General features: G+C 30.6%; 2 protein-coding genes across 9 annotated transcripts in view; one reads left to right on the forward strand and one right to left on the reverse strand.

The window, feature by feature from the left end:
• Positions 1 to 23,883, reverse strand: part of sm (heterogeneous nuclear ribonucleoprotein L) — a 514,959-nt gene extending 491,076 nt beyond the window's left edge. For 3 of the 4 annotated variants that reach the window (XM_075356710.1, XM_075356709.1, XM_075356707.1), the window contains exon 1: positions 23,740 to 23,883. In XM_075356710.1, the coding sequence (XP_075212825.1) occupies positions 23,740 to 23,808 (69 nt within the window). In that variant the 5' untranslated portion in view covers positions 23,809 to 23,883. The remainder of the gene's footprint in view (positions 1 to 23,739) is intronic. The other variant, XM_075356708.1, reaches the window with a different exon arrangement.
• Positions 23,884 to 23,949: 66 nt separating this feature from the next.
• pall (F-box protein pallbearer) overlaps positions 23,950 to 25,567 on the forward strand; it is a 38,550-nt gene continuing 36,932 nt past the window's right edge. For 2 of the 5 annotated variants that reach the window (XM_075356711.1, XM_075356716.1), the window contains exon 1: positions 24,337 to 24,707. In XM_075356711.1, coding sequence (XP_075212826.1) covers positions 24,624 to 24,707 — 84 coding nt within the window. In that variant the 5' untranslated portion in view covers positions 24,337 to 24,623. The other 3 variants (XM_075356712.1, XM_075356713.1, XM_075356715.1) reach the window with 3 other exon arrangements.

The following is a 25,567-nucleotide window of genomic DNA, read 5'->3' on the forward strand; positions in this document are numbered from 1 at the left end:
TTCCTTAATATTATTCCAAGAAGTTTTACAAAAAAAAATCAAACGAGACAAAAAATACAGTCAAGTCCAACAAAAAAATTTATCAACCGAAGTTAACATAATAAAAATAATATAAAAACTTTTAATGATAAACTACGATTAAAATTATTCTACTTTATTTTATAACAAAATTTTAATCCTATTAGTGCAATAAAGCAAACTGCGGTGTCGTCGAATTCACTACTGTTCTTTAAAAAAGGAAAATTCTTATCTAAGTTTACACTGTCTACACAACTGACTTTTTTAATGAATTCAAAACTTACTGCTCAATTTATTATAACTGTTAAAAAAAATATCAAGAATGAATTTTTACTATTACCCCATCGCTTTTCTGTTAACCTCTAATTTCATTTCATTTTATCGCTGAGATTTGTTCAAAAAACTGGAAAAAAACTAAGAAAAATTTTCTTCCCAGAAATTAACAAGCGGCTCAGTAAAATATTTTTAAAGGATTTTTGCGCGTACAAAATAATTTAAAAAAGGGGCGATTTAAGTTTTCTTCTTCTTTTTAGACGAATATGAAAAAATAACAGCATTTAAGTATCTAAGTGAGAATAAGTAAAACCAACCTTGATTTTTTTATACAATTAAAAAGCAAATTAGTAAGCTTCATATTAATCGGTAAAGATATAAATAAAACGACTGATGAAGAGATTTGTTTATAAGCATCTCAGTTATTAAATTGGTAAGCATCACAGTCAAAATGAATTTCATTATTGTAAAGCCAAATGACGCTACTTGTAAAACAACAGGGCAACAGCGAAAAAATCTGCTTTTAATTTGTTAAAATTTGGACCAGAAATCTAGATAACTGTAATAGTTAGAAATATGATGATTTTAATTATCACGTTTACGTAGAAAATAAATAATTTTCATTCAAAACGTGTCATGTTAATGACAGCAATTGAAGCTAAATATAATTTACGCCCTTCCCTTCCTCACATAATCTCCTTAATTGAACCTTTGATATTAAATCGACTTTGCGGTGCAAAATTTTTCATCCGGTTACAGGCAATGGCATCACTGAATGGAATTTTTTCCCACCTTTTAACCTACTCTCACTTTACGAAACAAGTGAACGATAACAATATTAAAATGTATTCGGAAGTAATCACCATTGTAGTCACGTCGTGTAGGTCGCTCACTTATGTTAAGACATTCATCTAACAAACTACCTCAATGATCCAACAGACTACCCGCGTCGATTATAATTCAGATATCAAGAAAGGATATAGTTATTTTCTTGAAACCTTTTTTAAGTAAAGGGACAAATATATCAAATTACTGGATTCGAAGTAATAATACCAAAAATAACTTTTCTTTAATAATGAGAAGTTCAAAGTTCAAATATAAGTTTTAAACTTTTGTTAAAATAGTTCGGTCAAGTAATTATCAAACAAAGTACACGTTATTATTAACAAGTAACAAACTTTAGACGTTGTCAAGAAGTTTTTTTATTATTAACAAGTAACAAACTAGACGTTGTCAAGACTAGGATTGGTTATTTTTAATACATAAAACAAATTATTTCTTTCAGAGTATAACATATATATTTAACCGTATCGTTTTTTTTCTCCAGTTAAAATAACCTCAACAGTTTCTATACTGAGTGCTTAATTCACTAAACTTTTTTTTTTTTTTTTTTTTTGTTTGTGGGCGAAAAACGCCTGGGCGTTATCATCGCCCGGTAGCTATTAGTAAAAGGGTAAAATAACTCCGAAATAATAAACTATACAAGGCGAAAAAGTAATACCAATCATATAATAAAAATTTACTATAACAAGCTAAGAAGGCAAAATATAAAACTCAAAACTAATACCACAGACGAAGTTGATAAAATATAAAAGTTAAAATAATAGATTAAAGAAAGTATATAAAACTTACCTAACTCCGATGGGTTGTGCAAAAATCCCCTCCCCGGACAGTAAAATTAAATACATAGAACCAAAAATCAAATTGAAAATAAAGGTTAAAATTATTAAAAAAACTGTCCATACAGAAAAACATATATGAGCATATTAAATCCTTTGCAGTAACCCGGTGCTATGCAAAAAGAGAAACACCCGTTCCAAAATCCTGCTATCGTCGCACAAGATATCAAGGATGTTTCCGGGTATATTAAACTGACGACGCAACGCCGCATAACATATGTAGTCCACAAGAATGTGGTGCACAGTCATGCGGCAGTTGCATCGTGTGCACAGGGGAATTAGTTTAATTCACTAAACTAATCCGGTACATGAAAATCACCAGAACTTTTAAAATTCGTCAAAATTACTTGACTTATTGAATAATTGTCAACAAATTTCTATATACGAACCAAAGTTTTAACGAAAGCTTACCCACATAACGAAAGTACGTACGTAAAAAATAACAGCGAAAGGTACGATTTCTTAACGCGACCTTTTAATTGTACTTTCTAATTTTAATTAATATTTATTCTAAAATAAATAAAATAGAAATATCAATGACAGTGAAGTTATAACGAAAGTAACATGTTTATCTTCATTTTCTGATTTTAATGACACAATTAATCGGCACATTTAAACTGCCCACACGACTTCAAAGCATTAGTTTTTGTCAATAGTCAGGGTTAATTGTCTTAAAGCGCCAATTCTATTAATGAGTGGACGTCTGTGATCACCCATTTGGCACCCGGTGCTAGCATTTGATGCTCAACCGCTTATAGAATTCATTACAAAAATTTTTGAGACCTAATTAATAAGAGAAATTAAGAATTTTATCACTTTTGGAAGAATAAACGGTATCCGCACATCAGAAATAAGAATAATTTTTGTTGGAATAAATAAAAAATTAAACAAAAACAGAGTACGGCCACGTAAAAGCATTTACGATCTTTTTTAACGGCACGCATGGGTATCGTTCCGGCGCACCTGTCACATGTCGTAATCCGTACGCTTAAGAATACCTACATTTTAAGTTTAGCCCTGACACACACAAGGAAATGGAAGTAATCGCACCATCGTAGAATCGCTATCAAAGGAATTGATGTGTTAAAAAGTTTTATTACGTTGAATAACGTACAGACATTTTAAATTAATTCTGATTACTTTTCAAAGAGTATTTTACACCGCAATAAAATATATATTTCATTAACCTCCTGTTCCCAATACATTTAAAATTCGTGAACAATTTTAAATAAAGCTTTTCATTACAGCGAAGCAATGAAATTATCTACAAACTTTACGCATTTTACTACTTTTATTTACCTACATTTTTTTTTTACGATAGCCATTGTCGAATTGATTCAAACAGAAATACGACACGTTACACAGAATCAAATCTTTTTAACAAGACAGAAACTATTTTCAGCAAGTAAAAAAATTTGTATAAAAAAAAATTAAATAGTAAAAATGAAATTTTAATTTGGCCAAACTTGAATAAGGAATGAACAAACTGAAGGAGAACAATTTTATATTACAGAATCTCAATGATGGGCTTAAGCGTTGGCTGATACTAATCACAACCTTATGAATTTACTATTCGGTCCGTTCTAGTAGTATTAAAAAACTCAGATTACCTTAGCGACAAAAAAAAATGTACAGGTAGGTTAATCAAAGAACGCTGGTCCACCATTTTTCTTATTTGCCGCTTCGGCGCGACAGAAAATTATTTAATTCCGTGTAATATTAAAAACAGGCAAATACGGTAGTGATGCATTACTGCTTACACAAGTTCTTCTTGAACTTGTATTTCTTCTTGTATGAATATTATAATAAAAACCTTTGTGTGGCTATTATAAGAACAGTTACAGATTTACTCAAATGATATACGAGGTGCAACCCAAAAGTTCCGGGAATTTGAATTTCGCGCGCGAACCATTGCTGGTACGACCTGCTGCCGCTAGATGTGGCTAACAGTACTCTTTGTGAACCAGTGTTCCAACAGTTGTGACTGTGAGAGGCTGCATTGTTAACTTTCGTGCGGTCGTGTAACGTTGTTTTACTGCTTCGGCGAAGTTCTAAATGGCAGATTTTAAACAGCAAAGAACCTGCATCAAATTTTGCTTCATGCTTAAAAAAACTGGTGCAGAAACCCATAGCATGCTTGTGGAAGCATTTGGTGACAATGCTATGAGTACAAGTAAAACTTTTTTGTGGTAAAAACGATTCAAAGATGGACGAACGACAGTCGATGACGATGATCGTTCAGGAAGACCATCAACAAGCGTAACACCGGAAACATCGCTAAAGGGCGAGAGGCTATTGTTGCTGATCGTAGACAAACAATCCATGATATTTGGGCAATCGTGCAAATGTCGTATGGGTCCGTGCAACGCATATTGTCAGATAATTTGAACATGAGACGGATTGCTGCAAAATTCGTACCAAGATTGTTGAACAGCGACCAGAAACAAAATCGCGTAGCTGTCTGTAGTCAATTGAAAAAATCAGCAAGAGATGACCCTAACTTCATCTCCAACATCATATCCGGTTATGAGACATGGGTGTACAGGTATGACCCTGAAACTAAGCAGCATTCGTCGCAGTGGAAATCGCCAAGTTCACCGCGGCCAAAAAAAGCACCCCAAGTTCGCAGCAACGTGAAGTCCATGACGATTGTTTTTTTTTCTACATCAAAGGCATTATCCATAAAGAATTTGTTCCTCTTGGTCAAATTATCAATGGGATGTTTTATTGTGAAGTTTTGAAGCGGTTACGTGAAAGTATTAGGCGCAAACGTTCAGATCTGTGGGGTAAGAACAGCTGGGTTCTGCACCATGACAACGCGCCCGCGCACACATCGCTAGCCGTTCGGAATTTTTTGGCTACCAAAATGACGGTAGTGATTCCCCACTCACCCTATTCGCCTGACCATGTCCCGTGCGACTTTTTTCTCTTTCCGAAAATAAAATTGAAATTGAAAGACCGTCGTTTTAACACAATTGAGGAGATTCAGCAAGAAAAGCAGAACGTGCTTCGAACACTTACACCTGCAGACTTCCAGGGATGCATGGAATCATGGAGAAAACGCTGGGATCACTGTATCAATGCCCAAAGGGATTACTTTGAAGGAGACAGTGGAAATTATAAGTTATGGTAAACTATTTTATTTTTAAGGTAAAATTCCCCGAACTTTTGGGTAGCACCTCGTATAGAGAATAAATAATTACAATATGCTATTTTTATAGATTTTTTATTTTAAAACTGGAAATAAGTTCTTATTTATTCATTTTTTCTTTACTTCACAACGCCTTTTTTTTTTTTTAAATATAATGCATTATTTTTACTGTAATAGATAAAAAAAAAGTTATTCAGCGACTGATAATATAAAAACCTATAACGAATTAATGTTTACGATTACATATGTCTTAATTTTTCTTATAAAATGGGAATACAAGCATAGTAACAACTTTAAATAATTAATGTAACTTAATTTTTAGAGTTACATTTTTGAGAGTAAATAAAGCTTATTCAAAAATTGTATCCAGTAGCAAGAATATGACTTCTCTGTTTAGTCCTTCTAGTACACCGGCATTCTCATTCGATAATTCGAGATGTATGTAAGCCATACGCTCAGCAATTTATCCCACTATCGCGCAATTAAGAACATAAACCCAAGGCAAACGTCAAAGATTTATAATAAGTATCAACTAAATGATGAATATGAATTATATTAAAACAAAATTAAAAAATATAGGTAATATTAAATTAATTACATTAATGTAAATACACGTAAGCAACGATGAAGATACCTACCCACCTTAACGATCAAACTGTCATAAAATAAAAATTAGAAAACAGTAAAACTTCTTGAAACGTACTTAAAATTAAAAGTAAGATAGGAGTAAAAGTAACTAACTGCACGCATCAGAAAAGTATAATTATTATATTGTGAATTTTTTCCACTTCGTATTTGGGTGAATAACTTCAGGGTAGAACCGAACCGATTTTTACTTAAGTTTATCTGCTACCTTAATAAGAAATTAACATCCTGCCTCTTGAAACAACTGATTCAGGGTTTAATTTCCAATAAAGATTTGCTATTTTTACTTTCCCGGCAAAAATTCTATTGCTGCTGCAGCAGTACAGCGACAGCTAAGTGATTGGCCGAAATCCTCGAGTTTATATATTCGGATGTAAATAGGTAATGTAAGCTGATAGTCTTTATTAACTTACTATTATTATTTATTATTAATAATCTTTATTACATTTAGTGGCGGAAATAGAAACTGGCAAAAAATTGTCATCTTGCATCACGGTGCGCAAGCGTGTCATTTTGTTCAAAATAAAATGCTCAATAGATTTTATAATAAGTAAAAATTAGATCAAACAAATAAGATATTGAAGATTAAAAAATTAAAATGGCCGCCATTTTAAAATTTTTGAAGGTGACTTTTCATTTTTTTTTCCAGAATACGACACTAATCTTAGATTTGCCAAATTTAATTAAAGTAGGTACCCGTACCTGAGAACTAACTTTTTTGTTGAAATCACAAAATCACGTCCAGAAAGAAAACAAATCAAAATAGGACTGATGTCGATATGAACATTTTTGCTCCTCTGTGTGCGAAATCAGTACCTGAAGTTTGGGGAATACATCCCGGAATACTATGTATATTGGACACATATGGCTTTCTTTTGAACAAAATAAAAAGGAAAGAATAATTTTTGCCATTTCGAATCTTTTCCTTGTTTAATGGAAGTAGAAAATTGAACTTCAGTAAAATGAAAGGAGTTATTTAAAAACAGATTTAGGGATGGGGATATTCACAATTATTTCTGAACAGTTTTTAACTCGTGCCTCGAAAACCAGTCGCCCAATGAAGTTAAAATTTTATAAAAATGTTTGACTACATAAAATATATATGGCTAGATTTTCGAGCCAATCAGAGAAGGTTACGGCACCCGTGTTTTTTTTGTACATTAAAAATTTTTTAAGCCTTGATGAATAACATTGCACCACGTCGGGCCGACTTTGAAGTAAAAAATCAGTACCACAGAGCAACTATTAAGTCCCCCCTACAAAAAAAAAAAACCAAGAAGGCTGAATGGGACCCATATTTAAAACAATCTTAATTTTAACTTCCAAGATCGAAAACTAGTATTAATATTTTTTTCTACAATTCAATCACGCGTTACAGTAGTACAACCGTATCACCGGGATTACTCACTTAGGACACAACTTTTATTTTGTATGAAAGTTACATTTTTCGTACAAAGCTGTTATCTCCAAATATTCAAACGAATAAATAATCTGAACAATAATGTCGTCCTGTTGTAAGTCAAGGGGCTACAACACCGGTTTTGGAAACCTTTTAACGGCTAGAAATATGTTAACGAAATTTGACATTGACTGTTAATGAACGAAGATACTTTTCAATAAATCAGCAATCACATATTTAATGAGAGTACCGTTTTAATAATTAGTATCGTTAATACGATCATTACAGCGGTTAATTACAGTAAATTAAATATTTAATTGATTATTTGTATCAAAACATTTACCGTAGTAACGTTTAATTCGTAAGGTTAATTAAAATAATACAACATACATTAATATTAAATGCTAAATTAACACTAAATATTTATAATAAAACGATAACAAACTTTAAGCTTTATTTTGATATACAAACAGTATAGACTTAACTTCATAGCCCTGAAGGATGCGATACGTGAACACATATCGACAGAGTTTAATTAACAACAATCTTCGAACGTTCAGTTAATAAAGTTTAACGGTATCATAGCTAAATTAAGCGATAATAGCTTAAATATTCGATTTATCTGCTACCAAAGACAATCGTTGATAGACCTTGATATAAAAAAAATTACGATATATTAAAACAAATACAGCTGGTTATGAACTTTAAGAGTTTTTTCTTTATCTTTTAAATACATAAAAACACAACTAGCAGACACGAACTACGTTTGGACAACTGCTATTTAATTACAGCAGTTTTATTTGCAATTTTAATGGAAATTCTTTTTTCAAACTCTTTACTTTTTTTGATTATATTAATTGAAATTATGCATATACTGTAATGGTGTTAAAATAGACAGTTGAGTGTGAAGAAATCACCATCCCTACTGTGGCGAAATAGAATCGGGAAAACGAAAAAGATACTGAAAAGGTCAATCGAAAAAGCTTAAAATAATTGGTAAAAGGAAGTGTTATGATATACTGAAACTGATAAACCGAGAAAAATATGTACTTTATATTACGTAATTTCTAGTTTCTTCAAATAAATTTTAACTCTCAAGAATAACTTAATGATGAAAGCTTAATTCAGAATAACTATGTTTTTTTTTTTCAACGGAACGGAAATAAGTCGGATGTTTTATCGCCCTATATATTACAGAACCTAGACATCAGTCCTTTGCTGCCGGGTCTTAATTCTGCCGGATATGACTTTTTAATGAAGGTTATATATATTTATTTTTAGATTGGTTTTAAGATGGATTGCGTTCCGATCCTTTGTAGATCATGTTTGTGAAAAAATAATTACTCAATTTTTTCCACTGGGAGATTAGCAAAATATTTGCGTTTGACTGAAGGCCTTTCGGTCTATCAGGAATGCGCCTGACGGGGTCCTAGTTTTGTTGAGGGTCAAATGGGTTCCTTTCGCGGAAGGAATTTTTTCTTTTCAACAAGTATTACGTAACTAATACTGTATTAAATAAGTAATACTTGTTGAAAATAAAATAATACTTATTAAGGCTTGTCTTCACAGAGAACATTTTTCTTAAGTGACGTATACTTTAGTACGATATAATTTGGAAGTTATTACAAAAATTTAACGGAAACTAATCCTTAAAATCGAACGTAACATTTCATGTTTTACGTAATTTATTATTTTAATTTCACTACAAAAATATCTTACAGCAGCTAAACTGAAGTTAATTTAACCTTACACGATCACAGAAGCGCTTGGAAAGCGATAAAATAAATTTCGCGACATGAAAAATTACAATTAATTCAACAGTATTCGCTTGAAGTGCATTAATGATTTAGTCTGCTAAATAAAACACGAACCAAATTATAAAATTAATTAATACATAATCCATTCAGATCTACTTCCAATTCAACCGTTTTTCCGTAAAGAATTTATCAGTAAGAAGGTTCAGATGGCGCACACAAAAATAATTCATCGGAGAGGAAAATCTCCAACAAAATTCTTCTAGGTAAAGGATACATAAGGTTTATTTCTTTGGGTTTCTAAAAAGAAAAAAAGAAAATATCACTTTAACCTATCTTGTTTCAGGAAAACCAAACCGAATTGAATTACAGAAATTTTTGATTTCACGTAACTTTAAAAGACTCATACTAAAATAAATCGAACACCAAAAATAAATAAAAATAACTGCAAAACGAACGAACGAATTACAAACATCATATAAATTTATCGTATAGAAAACCAGCTTTCTTGTAAATTTGGAAACTATTCTAAAATTAACAATTTAATAATTTTTTCAGCTAGAAATATAATTAAGCCTATCTTAAATAGTTAATGTATAATGTGGAATAAAAAACACATTTACACTGTATAATTAAAATAAGAATTTATTTACTTAAAATCGAACCGATCATCGTATAAAAGAAAAAAGTATAAAGATAAAAGGGAAACAAACAGGAAACCGAATCGCTTGGAACACAAACAAAAGAATAAATAAATAAAATCTGAAATCTCATCCAAACAACCGTTAAGAACTTTTTTCGATTTGTTCTCAGAAATAAAATTAAGTACTAAACGACCTGGGAACAAACCGATTAGGCGAGATTTAACAAGAATGAGTCTTTCCTTTTCAGTCTGTTTCAGTTGCTTCTTAAGATATAAGCTCAATTAAAGGAAAACAATCGGGCGAGGCTTAAAGTTAAAGAAGAAGCTTAATCTACAAGCATCGTAAACGGTCTAAATGATCAAAGTAAAATTCATCTTTACGGAAGATTTTTATAATTAAAAGGAATAAGTGATTTTAACAAGTGAACTTTTAAAAAAATAAAGCAACTCTTTGCACCTTACATTTATCTTCTTTTTATAATACAGAATTTTTTTTTTAGTTCAACATTGCACGAAACCAGCCGTTTTACTTTAGAATAAAAAGTATACATATAATACTAGGCGGCAGACAAAATAGAACAGCATCATCAGCAGCTATTATAAGAGATAAAAAAACTATGTTAGTATATAGTATATAAAAATGTAACATTATGCTACAGAAAAAACACGTGCTTTGACAGACGTTCTGGAAAAAAAAGGGATGAATGGACAACTACAACGCAATACGCTGTACACACTACAGAAAATAACACAATAAAGAAATTAAGTTTGTACTGGCGGTTACAATAAACTTCAAGTTACTAAAGTAAATTAATTAGGATGTAAATACTTGAAACACACTACTATTAAAGAAGAAACCTAAATTAAATTTCAAAAAATAATTAACTATAAACTAGCTTAATGCCGAACAAAAAGTGCAACTGTTGTTAATAAAACCCTACTTTAGGATTGAAAACAACAATATTTTAGATCGTGGTTCAAAACTGAGCGCCTCAGCTTCTTGGGGAACCGCGACTTCTCACAGGGACACCGCGAAATATTATATAAATTTATTTCCACTTTCAATTTAATGTCACAGGATGCAGCATCAAGCAGGGATGGTGCAAATCACTAATTGCTGTTTGCGGAAGTTTCTGTAAATGGAATAACAGGTTTAATTCTAAGAGTTGAGAAAATGTGCGGCAAATAACAGGCTCATCCATCCCACTGATTATAACTATTATAATTTGGTATTTTTTGTTTAGATCTAAATAAGTGTTTATTTTTATCAAATTTTTGCAAAAGAAAATACTGACTATTTCGCTAAGCGTAATAGTTAGAATTTGACAAAGGACGCCTTGGGAAAATTTGGATTCAACAAGGGAACCGAGAAACGAAAAAGTTTATGAACCGTGTTATACCTTCAGCAAGGATTTTAAAAAAATAATCAAAATGTGAGCTAGTATGTTCATCCTGACGTTACCGGTCAGTTACGCTACGGCCAAAATAATAAAACAGCATGGACAAAACAATCTGTACATAGATGTTAAAACTATACCTTCCTAATGAGCTAGTAAAGTCATTCGGGTGCTTATTTTAATACCGCACTTGGATTACTAGGCTCCACTCCAATATGTTTCTAAAGGAAGATTTTTTTGAACTTTTCACACTCCCCCCACAATATTCTGCTACGTTCATCAAATTGTGAATATTTCGTTTCTTTCAACATAGCCAGTGCTGTATTGAAAATAAAAGGTAAATTCCATTTTGATAGAAGTAACGTTCAATTCGTTCCGAATGAAATCTTCTTTAAAGGATAGATCATTAGGAGGACTAAGTTCGCTATTAGGTTCACTTAGAAACACAATAACATTTGTTAAAAAATGTTGTCTACAATATCGTTCTTTGATCATAACGAGCAGCTGAACTTCAGCGGTAGACATCCTGATATCAATTTTTTTCAGTAGTTACTGGAATATGCTTCTTTTACATACTTCTCACTAAGTAGATTTCTAGAAAATGACAATTTTCAATCCTGAACTATTCCAACCAACTATCTACAAGTGCAAAATAATGTTACGCGTTATTTTACGGTATTTTTTCCATTTCTCTCGATTAAAAAAAAAGTATTTTTCAGTATTTATTCCGAAAAAATATGACATAAGATTAGTGGAATAATTAAAATTTTGAAAAACTATTGCAGAAAATATTTTTGAAAATTTTAAGAGGTTTGTATATTACTTCTGGGAGAAACTTTGATTTCCGATCAGGGGATAAAATGATGTAATTTAATAATTGTTTAAATAAAATTAATATTTAACATTTTTTATACCTTAACTGGGATTCCACGCTTTTTTTTTTGGAAATAACCGATTTAGCCTATCTTATGAAAAATATTGTAACAGACAAAATATAATAATTACTTTGAACAAATATCTTTAGAAATATGTATTCAAAAAAAATATATAACGTATGCTACACAACTACTCCAGGACAATAACTATATTTTACTTACCATATTTTAGCAAAGAAATCTGATGTGGACACCAATGACTTGTACGCCTATGAAATTACATATACACATTTTTTTAAATGAAAAGTACATAAAATTTTATTTCATTAATAACTTCTGATATTTTTTCATGAATTATTATTCATCGTAAAAATCTTTTTACAACGAGAGGTTAATAATTAATAAATAAATAAAAAAAAGAAGTTAAAAAAAGGAGATGAAGTCCGATTCGAACTGATGTGTCTTCCCTTGTAAGATCCAAATATATCATTAATTAAAATGTTATTTGGCTATAACTCTGGAACCAAAAATAAGTACCACTTATGATATATCACTGAAAAGCTCTCAATGAAGGCTTATTACTGCAAATAAGAAAAAGTACAAAATCCAAACGTTTTGAATTTTGGGTTTTTTTGGATACTTTTGGTCCAGTCAATCGCAATCAAAAAGGAAGGTCCACAACCAGATGTTACAACAGTCCTAAATCCAAAATTTCAACATCCTACGGCTAATCGTTTTTTGAGTTATGCGAATACATGTTTGTACAGACATCACACGAAACTAGTCCAAATGGATATTTCCGTTGAAATTTGAAAACCGAAATTTTTGCGATAACAATCTAAAAATGTCAAGATAAAAACCAAATCAGGCAGAATAAAAAAACATCATAGAGGTTACTTTTTAAAATTTTAAATGGGGTGGACTATCCATCTACCTAGCTGAAACAATTTTTACTTCCTAACAAGGAATGCAAGTTAAAAACTGATATCAGGAGAAATAGATTAAAATCGATAAGAAAGAATTGAAATAAAGATTTAAACTGTATTTCTTTTTTGTAGGAAATATTTTTCAAAATATTAATCGAGGATTTTTAATTACTGATGTTTACTAACTGGATATATTTTATAAATTAAATTAACAGCAAACAGATAATATTTGTTGTATAACGAAATACAAACTCACATACACCAGAAATTTTAAGCGATTAGTGCAACGTCATTGCATTTATGGATGTATATCTATTAAAAATAAAATCTGCAACTACACTGCACTAACTTATTCTGAAACAACAATCTTGTTTTATAAAATAATAAATATATTTCCCTGCCTTAAGGAATGGAAGGCCTTGCTGAGGTCCACAGGGCGCGTTTTCAGGTAACGGATAGAGTGACTATCGGATATCATGTTAACCTAGCTGTGAATAACCAAAATAAACAGCTATGGACGGACAGTGGCAAGTTCCATGTGTGGTGGGGGTTCAGAGAGAAGCTCATTGTACGCCTATAAAATGTTGTAAGGCCGAAACGAAAACTGTGACAGTTGCGAGTTTAGGCTGCCACTATAATAAAGTGTCTGAAGCCTCAATGAGCAGCTACCGAGTTTCAACGAGAATTAAGATTTCACTCTCACACACTCTTCACCTCGCCGACAGAAAAACTGCAATTGCTAAATTACCCGGTAACAAGTCTGGGAATACAGATGTGTTTAACGGTAGAAGACAACGGAAACGAAAACGGGACTACCAATTTTGGTATATTTTAAATAAAATAACAAAACTTGATCTGATTTCTGAGACTTAAGAAGAGAGAATATGAAGAGTGGATAGCGTTTAAGCATTTTTACAGTGGTGTGGGCAAAGGCGTAAGGGATAAATCAAGAGTATCCAAATTTCTAAATACGTGTTGACGTGGTAAAGTCGGTCATTAATGAATATCTTCTTAGAGATACTTTAACTTTGAAAATAACAGAACATTTTGTGGTAATAATTTGTGATATTTTGTAAAATTTTGTGCTCCAAGTAATGATGGGGTAAAAAGATGAAAGAGGATTTTGAAGCGGCATTAAGCGGTCAGAGGATTTTGAAGGGTCAAATTCCTGGCAGATAGGAGGTGATATTGAAAAGAGACTTAAACACCAGACTAGGAACGGAAAAAGAAAGCTTGACTGTGGGTAGAAACAGCGAGGAATAACAATGGAGGAACGATAAATTAGCGTTTAAGAAGAATGTAAGTTGAAGGTGACAAACTAGTTCGTTGTCCATAAAGATATTTATAAGTTTACATAGCTAAGGACTAAAGGCTTGAAATCAATAATAGATTTTATTGTTACACAAAATTCAAATCTGATTGGTAATATAAATGATTTATTTGATGTTGACAGTTTATTTGATAGGATTCTTTGGTGTGTTGTACAAGTGTTACGTTCAAAAGAGAAGCCAATTGTGGAAATGATTATAGATTGTTGGTAAAATTTTTGACCGTCTATCTGGAAGAATCGGAAGGAGAGTAAAGAGGAAGCACCTTTACAACAAACTGATGTGGTGAAGTATAAACCTCTATAGTATGCAGTAAAAAAGCATAAATAATTCATACAGATAGATTTATAGATACACGAACGCCTAAAAAGCTATTTGCATGAAGAAGCGAAGGAAGTTCACGGTTTCTATACATTCATAAATAAATCAGAATGATGAGATCCAGAAATAAAAGAGAAAATGAAAGCAAAGAAAGAAACTTAATTTCTGAATAAAAATGATGTTGAAAGTACGGAAGTGTGTAGTAGATTGAATAATAGAAGTCAACTAGGGTAGGAGTCACATATTGCTTTATTAGACTTAGAAAAGACATACGACAATGTCCCCAAAAATAATTTATGGAAGAAATTTGTGGAAATTGAAGTAAATCTGAACCAACCTGGTGTATGCAGCCATTAAATTACAAGAGGGAAGCTCACCGAGAATAAATTTAGGGACTAGTTTGACAGAAGAGTTTACAGTGAGTAAAGGTTTACATCAGAGGTGTGGATTGTCACAAACTCTCTAAACTGTATCTTGAAGCCGTGATGAGATTGCATCGGAAATGTAAAAGAGTGGGCCGTAGGGGAAGGAGATGAAGATATCTTTACCATATATTTCTCTGATGACCAGATTGTGTTGGCGGAGGATGAGCATGATTTAAATTACGGTGCGGAATTTCAGGAGGAGTATGAGAGAGTGGGTATGAACGTAAATTTTAGAAAATATGAAATATTTAAGAGTTGAGATGGAGATGTGTTTGATCTAAATCTGGGAAAGAAAATTTTTAATAAAGAATGATGTTCAGCAGAGGCAGTAGTCTGTGAGAGGATGGATGGATAGATCAAGGCTGCCTAAAAGGGTTTTGGAATGGGCAACCAAGAGAAAGAAGATAAGAGAATGCTCTACTGGCTGAAAGACGAAGCGGAGTTTAGGCCAGTAAAATGAAGGGAAAGAAATATGGTAGTGGAGGTTGTAGAAGATCGACATAAGTGTAAACTGTGTGCGAAAAAACGGTGTCAAATGTAGAAATCTGCCGAAATAAAATAAATTGTAGATGTAGGCGATTAAATATGACACTACGTTAATGACATTTCGAAAAAGCATAACATTTGTATTAAAAAAAGCCCCGATTAAAAACAAATTTCAAAAATTATTACTAAAATTATGAAAATTATTATTAAAACGGGTAACATGCATAATAAAAGTACAGCAGATATGTGAACAAAACAACCTATTTTTTTCTTTAAGTAAATGACCGGTGTAATTTCAAGAGAAGAAATTGCCAGTTCTTTATTAATATAGAAACTTGTGTTAGTAAATCAATACCTTCGTAAAAGACGGGAGTGCTTTTAAAAGAAAAAAAACTGCACTATTTCTAGTAATATTATTTTATTAGAAAGATAAAATAATGTGATGTTGAATCGCTGAAATTAAAATTAAAAACACTAGGTTAACAAATACAGTAGACTGCCGCTTAAAGTAATTTCAATGTACGAAAACAACACTACCAAATCATCAAAAATGAATGAATTGCTGAATAGAATAACTGCCGTACGTAATGTAAAATTCCACAAATAATTTCCAAACTCCGAACGCATTATAAAAATGTAACACTCTTCACTAAATAAAAGTGCTGAACCGTAATAAAATAAAACTTTTGATGTTATTACAACAATAATTTTTAAACAGACGGAGACTGTGGATTAGACCCTTGGGGGCTGAGTTACAGCCCCAAGTATAGTATTACCCGTAATACTATATTATGGTATTTGACTCTCGTTAATGGTGATCCGGCGACTGGGGATCTCGCAGTCACCAACTCTATTATGAGGCAAACACGAGCATGTAGATAAGACGTTACAGAACTACAGCGACTACCCACTCTTCTCTATGAAGGAGCTGGAAGAAGTCCTACGGTCACTGAAAGCCAGAAAAGCCCTTGGTCCCGACGGCATACCAAGTGAGGTCCTCAAGCTGGTGGGGCGCCTTAGGCCCTGTCTGCTTCTAGACATGTATAATTCAAGTCTGAAGACTGGGCGTCAGATCCACGAGACTGGACGACCTTGTCCCCCAAAGGCGAAGGAGACCCGGAGTAGCCGTCCTCCTTCCCACGTGTATGCTCGACACATCTGGGAATGTATAGGAGAAGTTATTAAGGGAGAGAATGGCTATGGCGATGAATCAAGCAGGTGGCGTCACCCAACCAATAGGTTTCCGGCAGGGTCGTTCGACCCTGGACGGAGTCCAGGAGGTTATTGAGGCAGTGCTGCGAACAGAGAACCACTTATCAGTTTTCGCGTCGCGTGGTCCTCCTAGTTACGTTGGGCGTGAAAAACGCATTCAACTCCGCACGCTGGAGCGATATGCTTTGGTCTCCGAAGCGTTCGTTCCACGCACCTAGATTCCTTCTCAGAATGGTGGACGCATACCTGAGGACCGCGGTCTCACCTACAAGATTCCAGAAGGCTAGCGTATGACCGCGATCACTAGCAAGTTGGGCGTCGGGGGGTGGGTGCAAGGGTCGATTCCCGGTCCCAATTTTGGAACGCCGTATACGACGGCTTTCTGAGGCTGGTGATGCCGAAAGTCGGTCTCGGTTGAGTACACAGACTACGTAGCAGCGATGCTTGTTGTAGACCACGTCTACAAAATGATAGCATAATAATAAAAAACATATAAATATGGATTTAAAAAAAATAAGCGATTAAACTGAATAAATGCAACTTAGTTTAAAAAGAACTTTTACAACAATAATAAGATATTACAAAGAATATGACTACATTAATATATTCGACTAACAGGAACTGAGATTCGCGTAATATCAGGTATCCTATTAAACCGATTGCAAAAAGAAAAAGAATCAATATAATTCTTAAGAAAAATATCGCGAGGATAACAATAACAAACAATGAAGAAAAAAACACTTTAGATCAATTGAATTAAAAAAAAACTTTAAAAAAATACATAAAAAATAACTGTTAACCAGAGATGTATAAATTTTGATATCAGACTGAAATAAAATAGAATTATGATAAAACAATTTCAAGGATAAAAATAGTAAGCAGCACTGTAGAAAGGATTAAAGAGATAAATAACTTAAGTAAAAGAAAAAACTTTTTGTAATAGCATTAAATAAAATAAATTCTACAGAACCACAGCCTTAGCCGATTCAGGGAACTGTAATCATCCGATCTGTTTTTATCTAGACAACGGAAACCCAACAAAATAAATGTTTCCACGTAGTTTTTCCAAAGCGTAAATTGAATAAATAACGTAACAACAAAAGAAATAAACGTATTAAACGGTTGTATTTTAAGTGAAAATCAAACGTAAAGTAAAGGTCAACGTAATCATTTAACGGTTATAAAAATAAAATCAATTAAGCTTAATCACAAGAGATAAATGCTAAATAATGTTTTAACTTTTTGTTCTAGAAAGTACACTCTGACTATTGCAGGATAATCAAAAAACGGACGAATTTTATAAGTTTACAACTTTACAGACAAAAAATTAGCTGAGAAAAATCTACATTGAAGAAAATACTATCTCCCGTAAAGATATCAAAATATACAGTACATATACAATAATAAACGATACGAATAATCCGTTCAAAGCATTTGAATTTATACTTTCAGTCAGTGTGAATAAATGTTAACTTCATTAAACGTACGAATATATTTAATATTTACCTTACGATCAGTGAATTAATTTTATTCATAAAAATGAATAATTTTTTGTGTCAAAATTTTTAACTGGGAACAAGAAGAAATAAAACAAAACCTGATGTCACATTAGTATAAAATATAAATTTCGATCCGCTGGAATGATTTTTCTCGGCAAATTATTTTTTAAATTATTTTAAAATGGAAATTCGTTTCTACCGTAAATTAAGTCACAAGTTATTCACAGTTTTGCCCCTTATAAAGAATAAAACAAAATTTTAAGAGTAAAGATTAAAAATTTTGCAACAGTAAAGAGTAAAAATTTTGCAACTTTCTGTTGCAAAATTTTCAATCTAATAAATCATTCTGTCTCTAGTATAGATTTAAATAATGACCGATCTGCTGCTTCGGATTTTTGAGTGGCATCTAAAAACCGCCATATAATTTTTTAGTTACTGTAGATTCTTGTATAATTAACGGAACCCGACCGGAACACCCAAAAAAATAAGACCTCTTCATTTCAAACTTATGTTGGTAATACATTTGTAATGAAAAATCCTTTTCTCAATTAACTATTCATTTAGCATCGGAACATGGGCGAAATTAACAGCTTCGATATCTTAGGAAAAGAATATTTTTGAAACCGGTTGTTTTTATATTTTTCACGGTTATTTGCTTTACAATTCTGTTAAATTTTATTTGATGTAGGAAACCGTATCTAGTACGATTATTCCTCAAAAAGTTGATGGATTACGTTTGAAATTACCTTATGAACTACTAAATTAAAAGATAATTTCTTCACCAACATTAGTTTGAAAACCAGTGTCACGGATAGATCGTAAAAAAATTTATTTAACAATGATCCTCCAAGATCTGAAATTCTACAAAATGTCTGAATAATCAGTTTTCAAAAAAGATTAAAAAAATCGAGGATATCTTATTAACAATCAGATTTTTCTATTTATCAAACTAATTTGACCTGGTCACTTAAACCTGTCTTCAAAAAAGTAAAGAAAATCAAATTTTTTTAATACCGTTTTTAAATAATACTACACATTTTTGTGAAAGACGGAAATAAAAAGTGCAACCAATTAACTTTAGTAATAAGAAAACGTTTTTCGATATTTTGTCTAATTTGGGTTTTTGAACAAATCAGTCAGTAGCAGTTTTAAAAAATTTTTCATATTGATAAAATGAAAAAGAAAATCGTAACTGTAATTAAAAGGAAATCATTATAAGAGGGGACTACAGTGAATTTGAAAACTTGTCTTCAAATAAATAAAAAATGTAAAATCAAGTCATAATGTAAACTACAAATGCAAGAGGCTATTTTAAAATGTGCTAGCTATACTGTTCTTACTGTAAATCATTTGCTCAGATATAAAATATTTAATAACATTTCTATTTACAAATACCAATTCATCCTAACTGTAATAACAACTGTTATTCATCAGCTTAATAAAAAAAAAATCATTCCTTACTGGAACAGATTGGAAAACCATTGGCTAAAAAAGTGCCTTAATTACACAATGACAATGAGAAAAGATTAGTTTTACTATAGAATTGAATAATGTTGAAAAACGATAACGCTATTGGACAAAAACGTAAAAAGATTATACATTTACTTTTACTTAAATGGATAGACAAACAAATCCACTATTTGTAAAAATAAAAAGCCACAGCAAGAAATCAATATTGTAAAACATACACAGAAAAAGTAAGAAAGGAATACAATTAACGACGTACAGACTACTACTGAGCATGAACTCTGGAAAGCTCCCGCTGGAATATGGAGATAAATTTTTCATATGTTTAAAGAAATGAGTTTGTCTTGAAAAAATTTTGAAAACTTTTAAAATCTTATTGAATTAAGGGCCCATCAAATTTACCAACGAACTTTCTGGAAGCTACACTAAAAACACTCTGAATACCAAAATGACAACAGGCTATCCCTCATTACATTTTCCTAATATTAATGAATAATGACAAACAAATAATTACCTTTAAATCAAAACTGTACATCTGTTAAAAAGGAAGACATAAGGTACACATAGAAGATACATTTAAAACATTACAAACTGGTGGAATTAAAAAACTTTTTTTTTTTTAAATTAGTTTAAACTAAATAATTGTTTAATATATGTGCCATATGCCTTACGCAGGATAAAAGTAATCAAAAAACTTTATGAAATATATATTAATGACAGATGCAATAATAACCAGACTGACATGAGGCATCCCAAAACATAGACACAGCACCCACCATACTCATAAACAACATATTATATACTCAACAACAAGCATCTCTTAGAAAAAGTAGAAGTGGGTTTTCTTTACCTTTTTCACTGTTGCACTCTTTGTGAAATGTATTAAAACTTATTTTTTTCTCAGCTGACACTCCAATACAAGTGACAATACAGCTGAAAAGTTTTGCATACTGATAAGGAACAACAGTCTCTTGCATGCTTTAATTCATTGTTTAGCTTAAGTTACAAGAACCCAGATCAAAATTAATTATTTTTGATTAAAAAATTAGCTGCTGAAAAGTGATGCCTAAACAGAGTATATACTTGCTAAATAAATTAGAGAGTCCTTTACAATTACAGAAAGGACTGCTAAACATGAACATACAATCTTTTATTTCAATTAAAGAATGAAATGTATAAAGTTCAAAATTTCAACTTGGCGAAACTTACTTTCCATTTATCCTTAATATCATTATACATCATTCACATCTCATACAGCAATTAATTCTCAGCAAGACAACATCAGAAACAAAAAGTTTTACAATTAAAAATTAACATCGTTATCTTGAAGACTTTAACTAAATGCTTATGCAAGCATCCCAGTAAATAAATAATCCATTTATAATACAGAATATTAATAACAAATACATTAAACAATTGATTTAATTTTGCATTCGGTAGAACTTTTCAGATTTATCGCATTACATCCAGTTTTTGCTGAACTACTTCCATATCAAATTGCTTACATTCTTCTCTAAGTATAAACGACGCTAATGTCAATATTACACATATCAAATTGCTTACATTCTTCTCTAAGTATAGACGATGGTAATGTCAATATTACACGCATCAACGTTACATTTATAAACAGTTTGGAGAATGAAAATAATAAAATGTTACTGGATAGTGTTGTTTGAAAACAATCTGATAACTCAGTAAAACATACATATAATCTTAATGGAAAATAAAAATGAAAACAATTCCAAACACATCCTACTTTTAATCAATAAGTTTTCAATTTATTACTACAAACAACCTCTATTGTTACAATTCACAGCTTTTTCAACAAGTAAACTGTTTAAAGGTGAACAACAAAGCTAGGATGTGCAAAATATAGGACTGGAGTACATTATGATAAAGTTCACTGAAGTTTAATACAAAACTTTTAAACATTAGTAAAATAATTTAACATTTTATATTTCACCCAATCCCCTTAACTGGGCATAAAAAAGTAAAAAGGGTGATCTAGTGTTTACAATTAAATTTATATTCATGACAATTAAGAACTTGTACTGGTTCTTTTTTGTATTATTGATAAAGCAAAATAATTTTAAATGAAATTATTAAATTTAATTTTCCATACTGAATAAAAACGAAATTCCCCTTTGCAGTACTGCTAATTTTGTGACATTAGTTTTTATTCACAATACATTTTGGCAAATAAAACACAGAGGAAAAGAATGCACCACACTATGAGATCATCTCAAAATTACAAAAACCTAAGACTAATTTATATACCATACGTTCATACCACCTATTATTTTAAAGTTAAAAAATTAGCCTTGCAAAGGATTCTTTAAATTTTACTTGCCAAGGTGAATGAGGCCTCTTTTATTTACAACATCAAAATAGTTAATTTTATCTAACTTTTTTTTTTATATTACAATTAACTCAGCTCCTATGTAAGACTGCAAATTGTGTTTCATTTAACAGGTGGTTCCATGGCACTGGAACATCTCAAAAATAAGCATCTTAAATAATTGAAAAATACAGCAACTTGTAATGATAACGTTCACTGAAGTTTAGTACAAACTTTTAAATGTTGTTTACTAGCAGCAGTAGCAAAAAAAAACAAAAGCTATCATTTTTAAAAATTTATTATAATTATCGTAAGATTAATTCAATCTATTTAAATAATTTTTTAACATTTAGTATCAATTATTGATCATAGAAAAAAACACAGGCAATTTAATCAACATTACTTGATTTATAATTCCATACTGCATATTTTAATAGATTAAAATGAACTTTTTGTGTTAACATAATGAAAGACTTCTGCCTTAAGATTATATAAAAGAGCAATTTTGTTTTTAATATCCTTAGAGTTCATCACTTTATTTGCTGTAAAAAAATTTATTTGAAAATTTCAGTTAACAGATTCAGCAACAATTTACTACCATTACGCATAATGTTATTTGAATTCTATTAAACACTTACTGCAGTGTTGAAGAAATTGAAAATTTTACTTCTATAAACTAAAATTTTTGTTCAATTTTGACATAAGTACATGTTTAATATTTGAAAAACATTTTTATATTGAAATACATGCAAAATTATACTATAATTAAAATGAATTGCATTCAAAATATAAGTGCAATAATAGGCTAAAAACTTGATACATTTTAAAATAAAAAATGTTGATACAAAAAGAATAATATTCAAAAATATTAATATACTTAATAAAGTAACACCCAAATAGTTGAACAAAGTTAAAAAACTTCAATTTTATTATAAAGCTATTTTGAAGAATTTTATCAGAAAAGTTATAATGTGCGAGTTACTGTAAATTTTCTATGTTTAGAATATTTCAAATAACTTTAAATTACTTCAGTAACTTAAACTTTATAATAATCTTCATTCCAGAGTTCATAAAGTAATAAAAATATAATTTAGAATTTTAATTTTGAATTAAAATGTTGTAAATTGACATTTTGTTAGAAGGTATAATAATAAAATTCGCGGGAATTTAAGTTTGAAATTAATCCGATCTAACCTTACTAAAGTTTCTTAAATTCTGATTTTTATCAAGTGAAATGCGTAAAATATAAGTATAATATTAAAATTAAGTTGTCAAATTTAATAAGTTCGATTGGTTAATGTAATAATTAATATCTTAACATTAATATTAAATGTAAGCTTATAGTTTAGAAGTACAACAGTCACGGAGTAATGAAGCAGATCATACAAAAAAACAACCACCTTATTAAAAACTAATTACCGGTAAAACATTATTTATTTAATAAATTGTTACCTGAAATTTATACATAATTGGTGTAACATTTGAAATGTAATCGGCATACAATATGGACATAGTAACGTTATAAAAATAATTTCTCAATCGACTTCAAAACCGTGTGATCATATTTTCGCTTCCAATTAGTATAGCTTTGTTTAAAAAGTTGATCGTCTTTTGTTTTCCCACCGGAGAAAAAAGAACACTGTATGCATTTATGAATAATATAATAATTGTTAAAATAATACATAAAACCATACTAGTATTTAAATTTTAATTTTCTACGATTAATTTTTTTTTTTCTTTTATTTAAATGTCTTAATAATGTACTAAATTAATTTGATTCGAACCGCTATCTGCCCCGACATCCTGTTAGGTTTGCCATTTTGTTTTCTCAGACACGTTTATAAAGAGACAAATCTAAGTGCGAGTGCAAAAAAATATATGTAAAAATTGCAATTTTACTTACTTTTGAGTCAACAGCTTCACCATCAGTTCTTTGTCGCTTTGCCAAAGTGCTATCACCGTTATAAGCCATTTTGAGATACGCCAAACCGATCACCGAAAACGAAAAACACCAACAGCCTGTTACAAAAGAGGAAAACGATGCGCAAACAGAATAAGGGCTGCCAACGTACACACAAGAAAACAAACTATGGGTACCAAACTAACGAAATTAATTTTTTTGAAATAGAAAAGTGTTTTACATATGCTATCAGACGTATTATTTATGGTAAATATGATAGTTACAAAGTTATCAGTGTGATTTAATTATTTATATGTAGAAAAAATGCAATCAAAGGTTATTAATAGGTTATCTATCAATATTTTTAAAAATCATTTTAATTATTAGTTTTCAAGAAGTTTGAAGTAAATTATGTTCGACAATAATTAGAAGTACTACATCAATGTAAAGAACTCTGTTTTGTGTAGCGTATACAAATTTACACCTTCGAAAATACCAAGTCATTATTGCAATTAGTTTCAACGGAACCTTCATTTAGATTTCTTTTAAATAATTTTTTTTAACCTGGCAAGGGCAAGATCAAATTTCAGGTGTGGTAACTCCGTCAAATAGATTATAGGTTAGGTTATTCAGGTTGATTATATTAGTAAATCAATTATTTATCGGAGGAAGGTTATAGTAACATTTGGTATTTGCTGAAATACGGACTTATGTAAAAATTTTACTTTGTTATTAATTACATTTACGAAGAAACGAAATGTCAAAAATTAGAATTTCTCAAACTGTCATTAGAACTTCGCAAGATGTATCAGAAAATATTGTATCATTTATAACAGTGCAAATATAATGTGTTTTCGGCCAAATTTGCAATTTATAAAATTCAGAAAATGAATCTACAAGATCTACCTGATGTTGTTATGGAAAAGATATTTTCTTATTTGACGTACAATCAGATAGCAGAGAATAGGGTTGTAAGTAAATCAAGATTCGGTGTTACTGGAATTTCTGTTTATTTAAATTTACTCATTAGATATTGCATAAACTTCAATAGATTTATTTTTCATTGTTATTATTAATGGTTTTATTTTTTTCTGTTATGTGACAAAGGTTTTTTTTTAATTTGTGAAATGAATTGTTCAAGATTTTTCATGTTGAATTTATACAACATTATGATTCCTGTGAAACTAGTTCTGTATGTATTTCTTAAGTTTTTATGTAATATAGTGATTTTTATTTAGGCTTTTGATTGATGTTTTTATTGCTGGTGTCCATATTATTTTGGAATTATTAACTTAGAAAGATGATTGAATTAGTTTATAACACTTATAATATTTAGTTCTTTCTAGTAATGTGTTGTTATTCAATAGGGTTATCAATTGTACTTTTTCAGTTTGTTGTTTAATATTTAATGTACAAGTTTTTTCCCAGTTTATTGTGTGAGATGTTTCTTTATTATCATACATTTGAATTCATCTTGTCTATATTTATGTAAACCTGATATCTTGATGACCAAAATTTTCAAATTTTATGACTAGCCTTGTATATGAGAATTTTACATGATTAGTTATTTAGCTGAAGAATACTTAAAAGTAAAAGTGAGTAAATTATTTAATAAGTAAAAAGTTGGCTATTGTTACTATTCAAAATCTGCTTTTGTAGATAATTAAGTTATAAGATGAAATATTAAATCCATTATACATATTGATAAACATTTAGCTTAGAGAAAACCCCTGTATTAGTGTCGTTTAACAACACAGTTCTTTTGATGTCTTTTAAAACTTCAGTATCATAAAGAAAATACTGTAGTACACTAAAGGTTAGTATTATTTAA

This window comes from Lycorma delicatula, chromosome 2 (assembly GCF_047948215.1).
Source record: "Lycorma delicatula isolate Av1 chromosome 2, ASM4794821v1, whole genome shotgun sequence".
NCBI classification, from domain to species: Eukaryota; Metazoa; Arthropoda; class Insecta; order Hemiptera; family Fulgoridae; genus Lycorma; species Lycorma delicatula.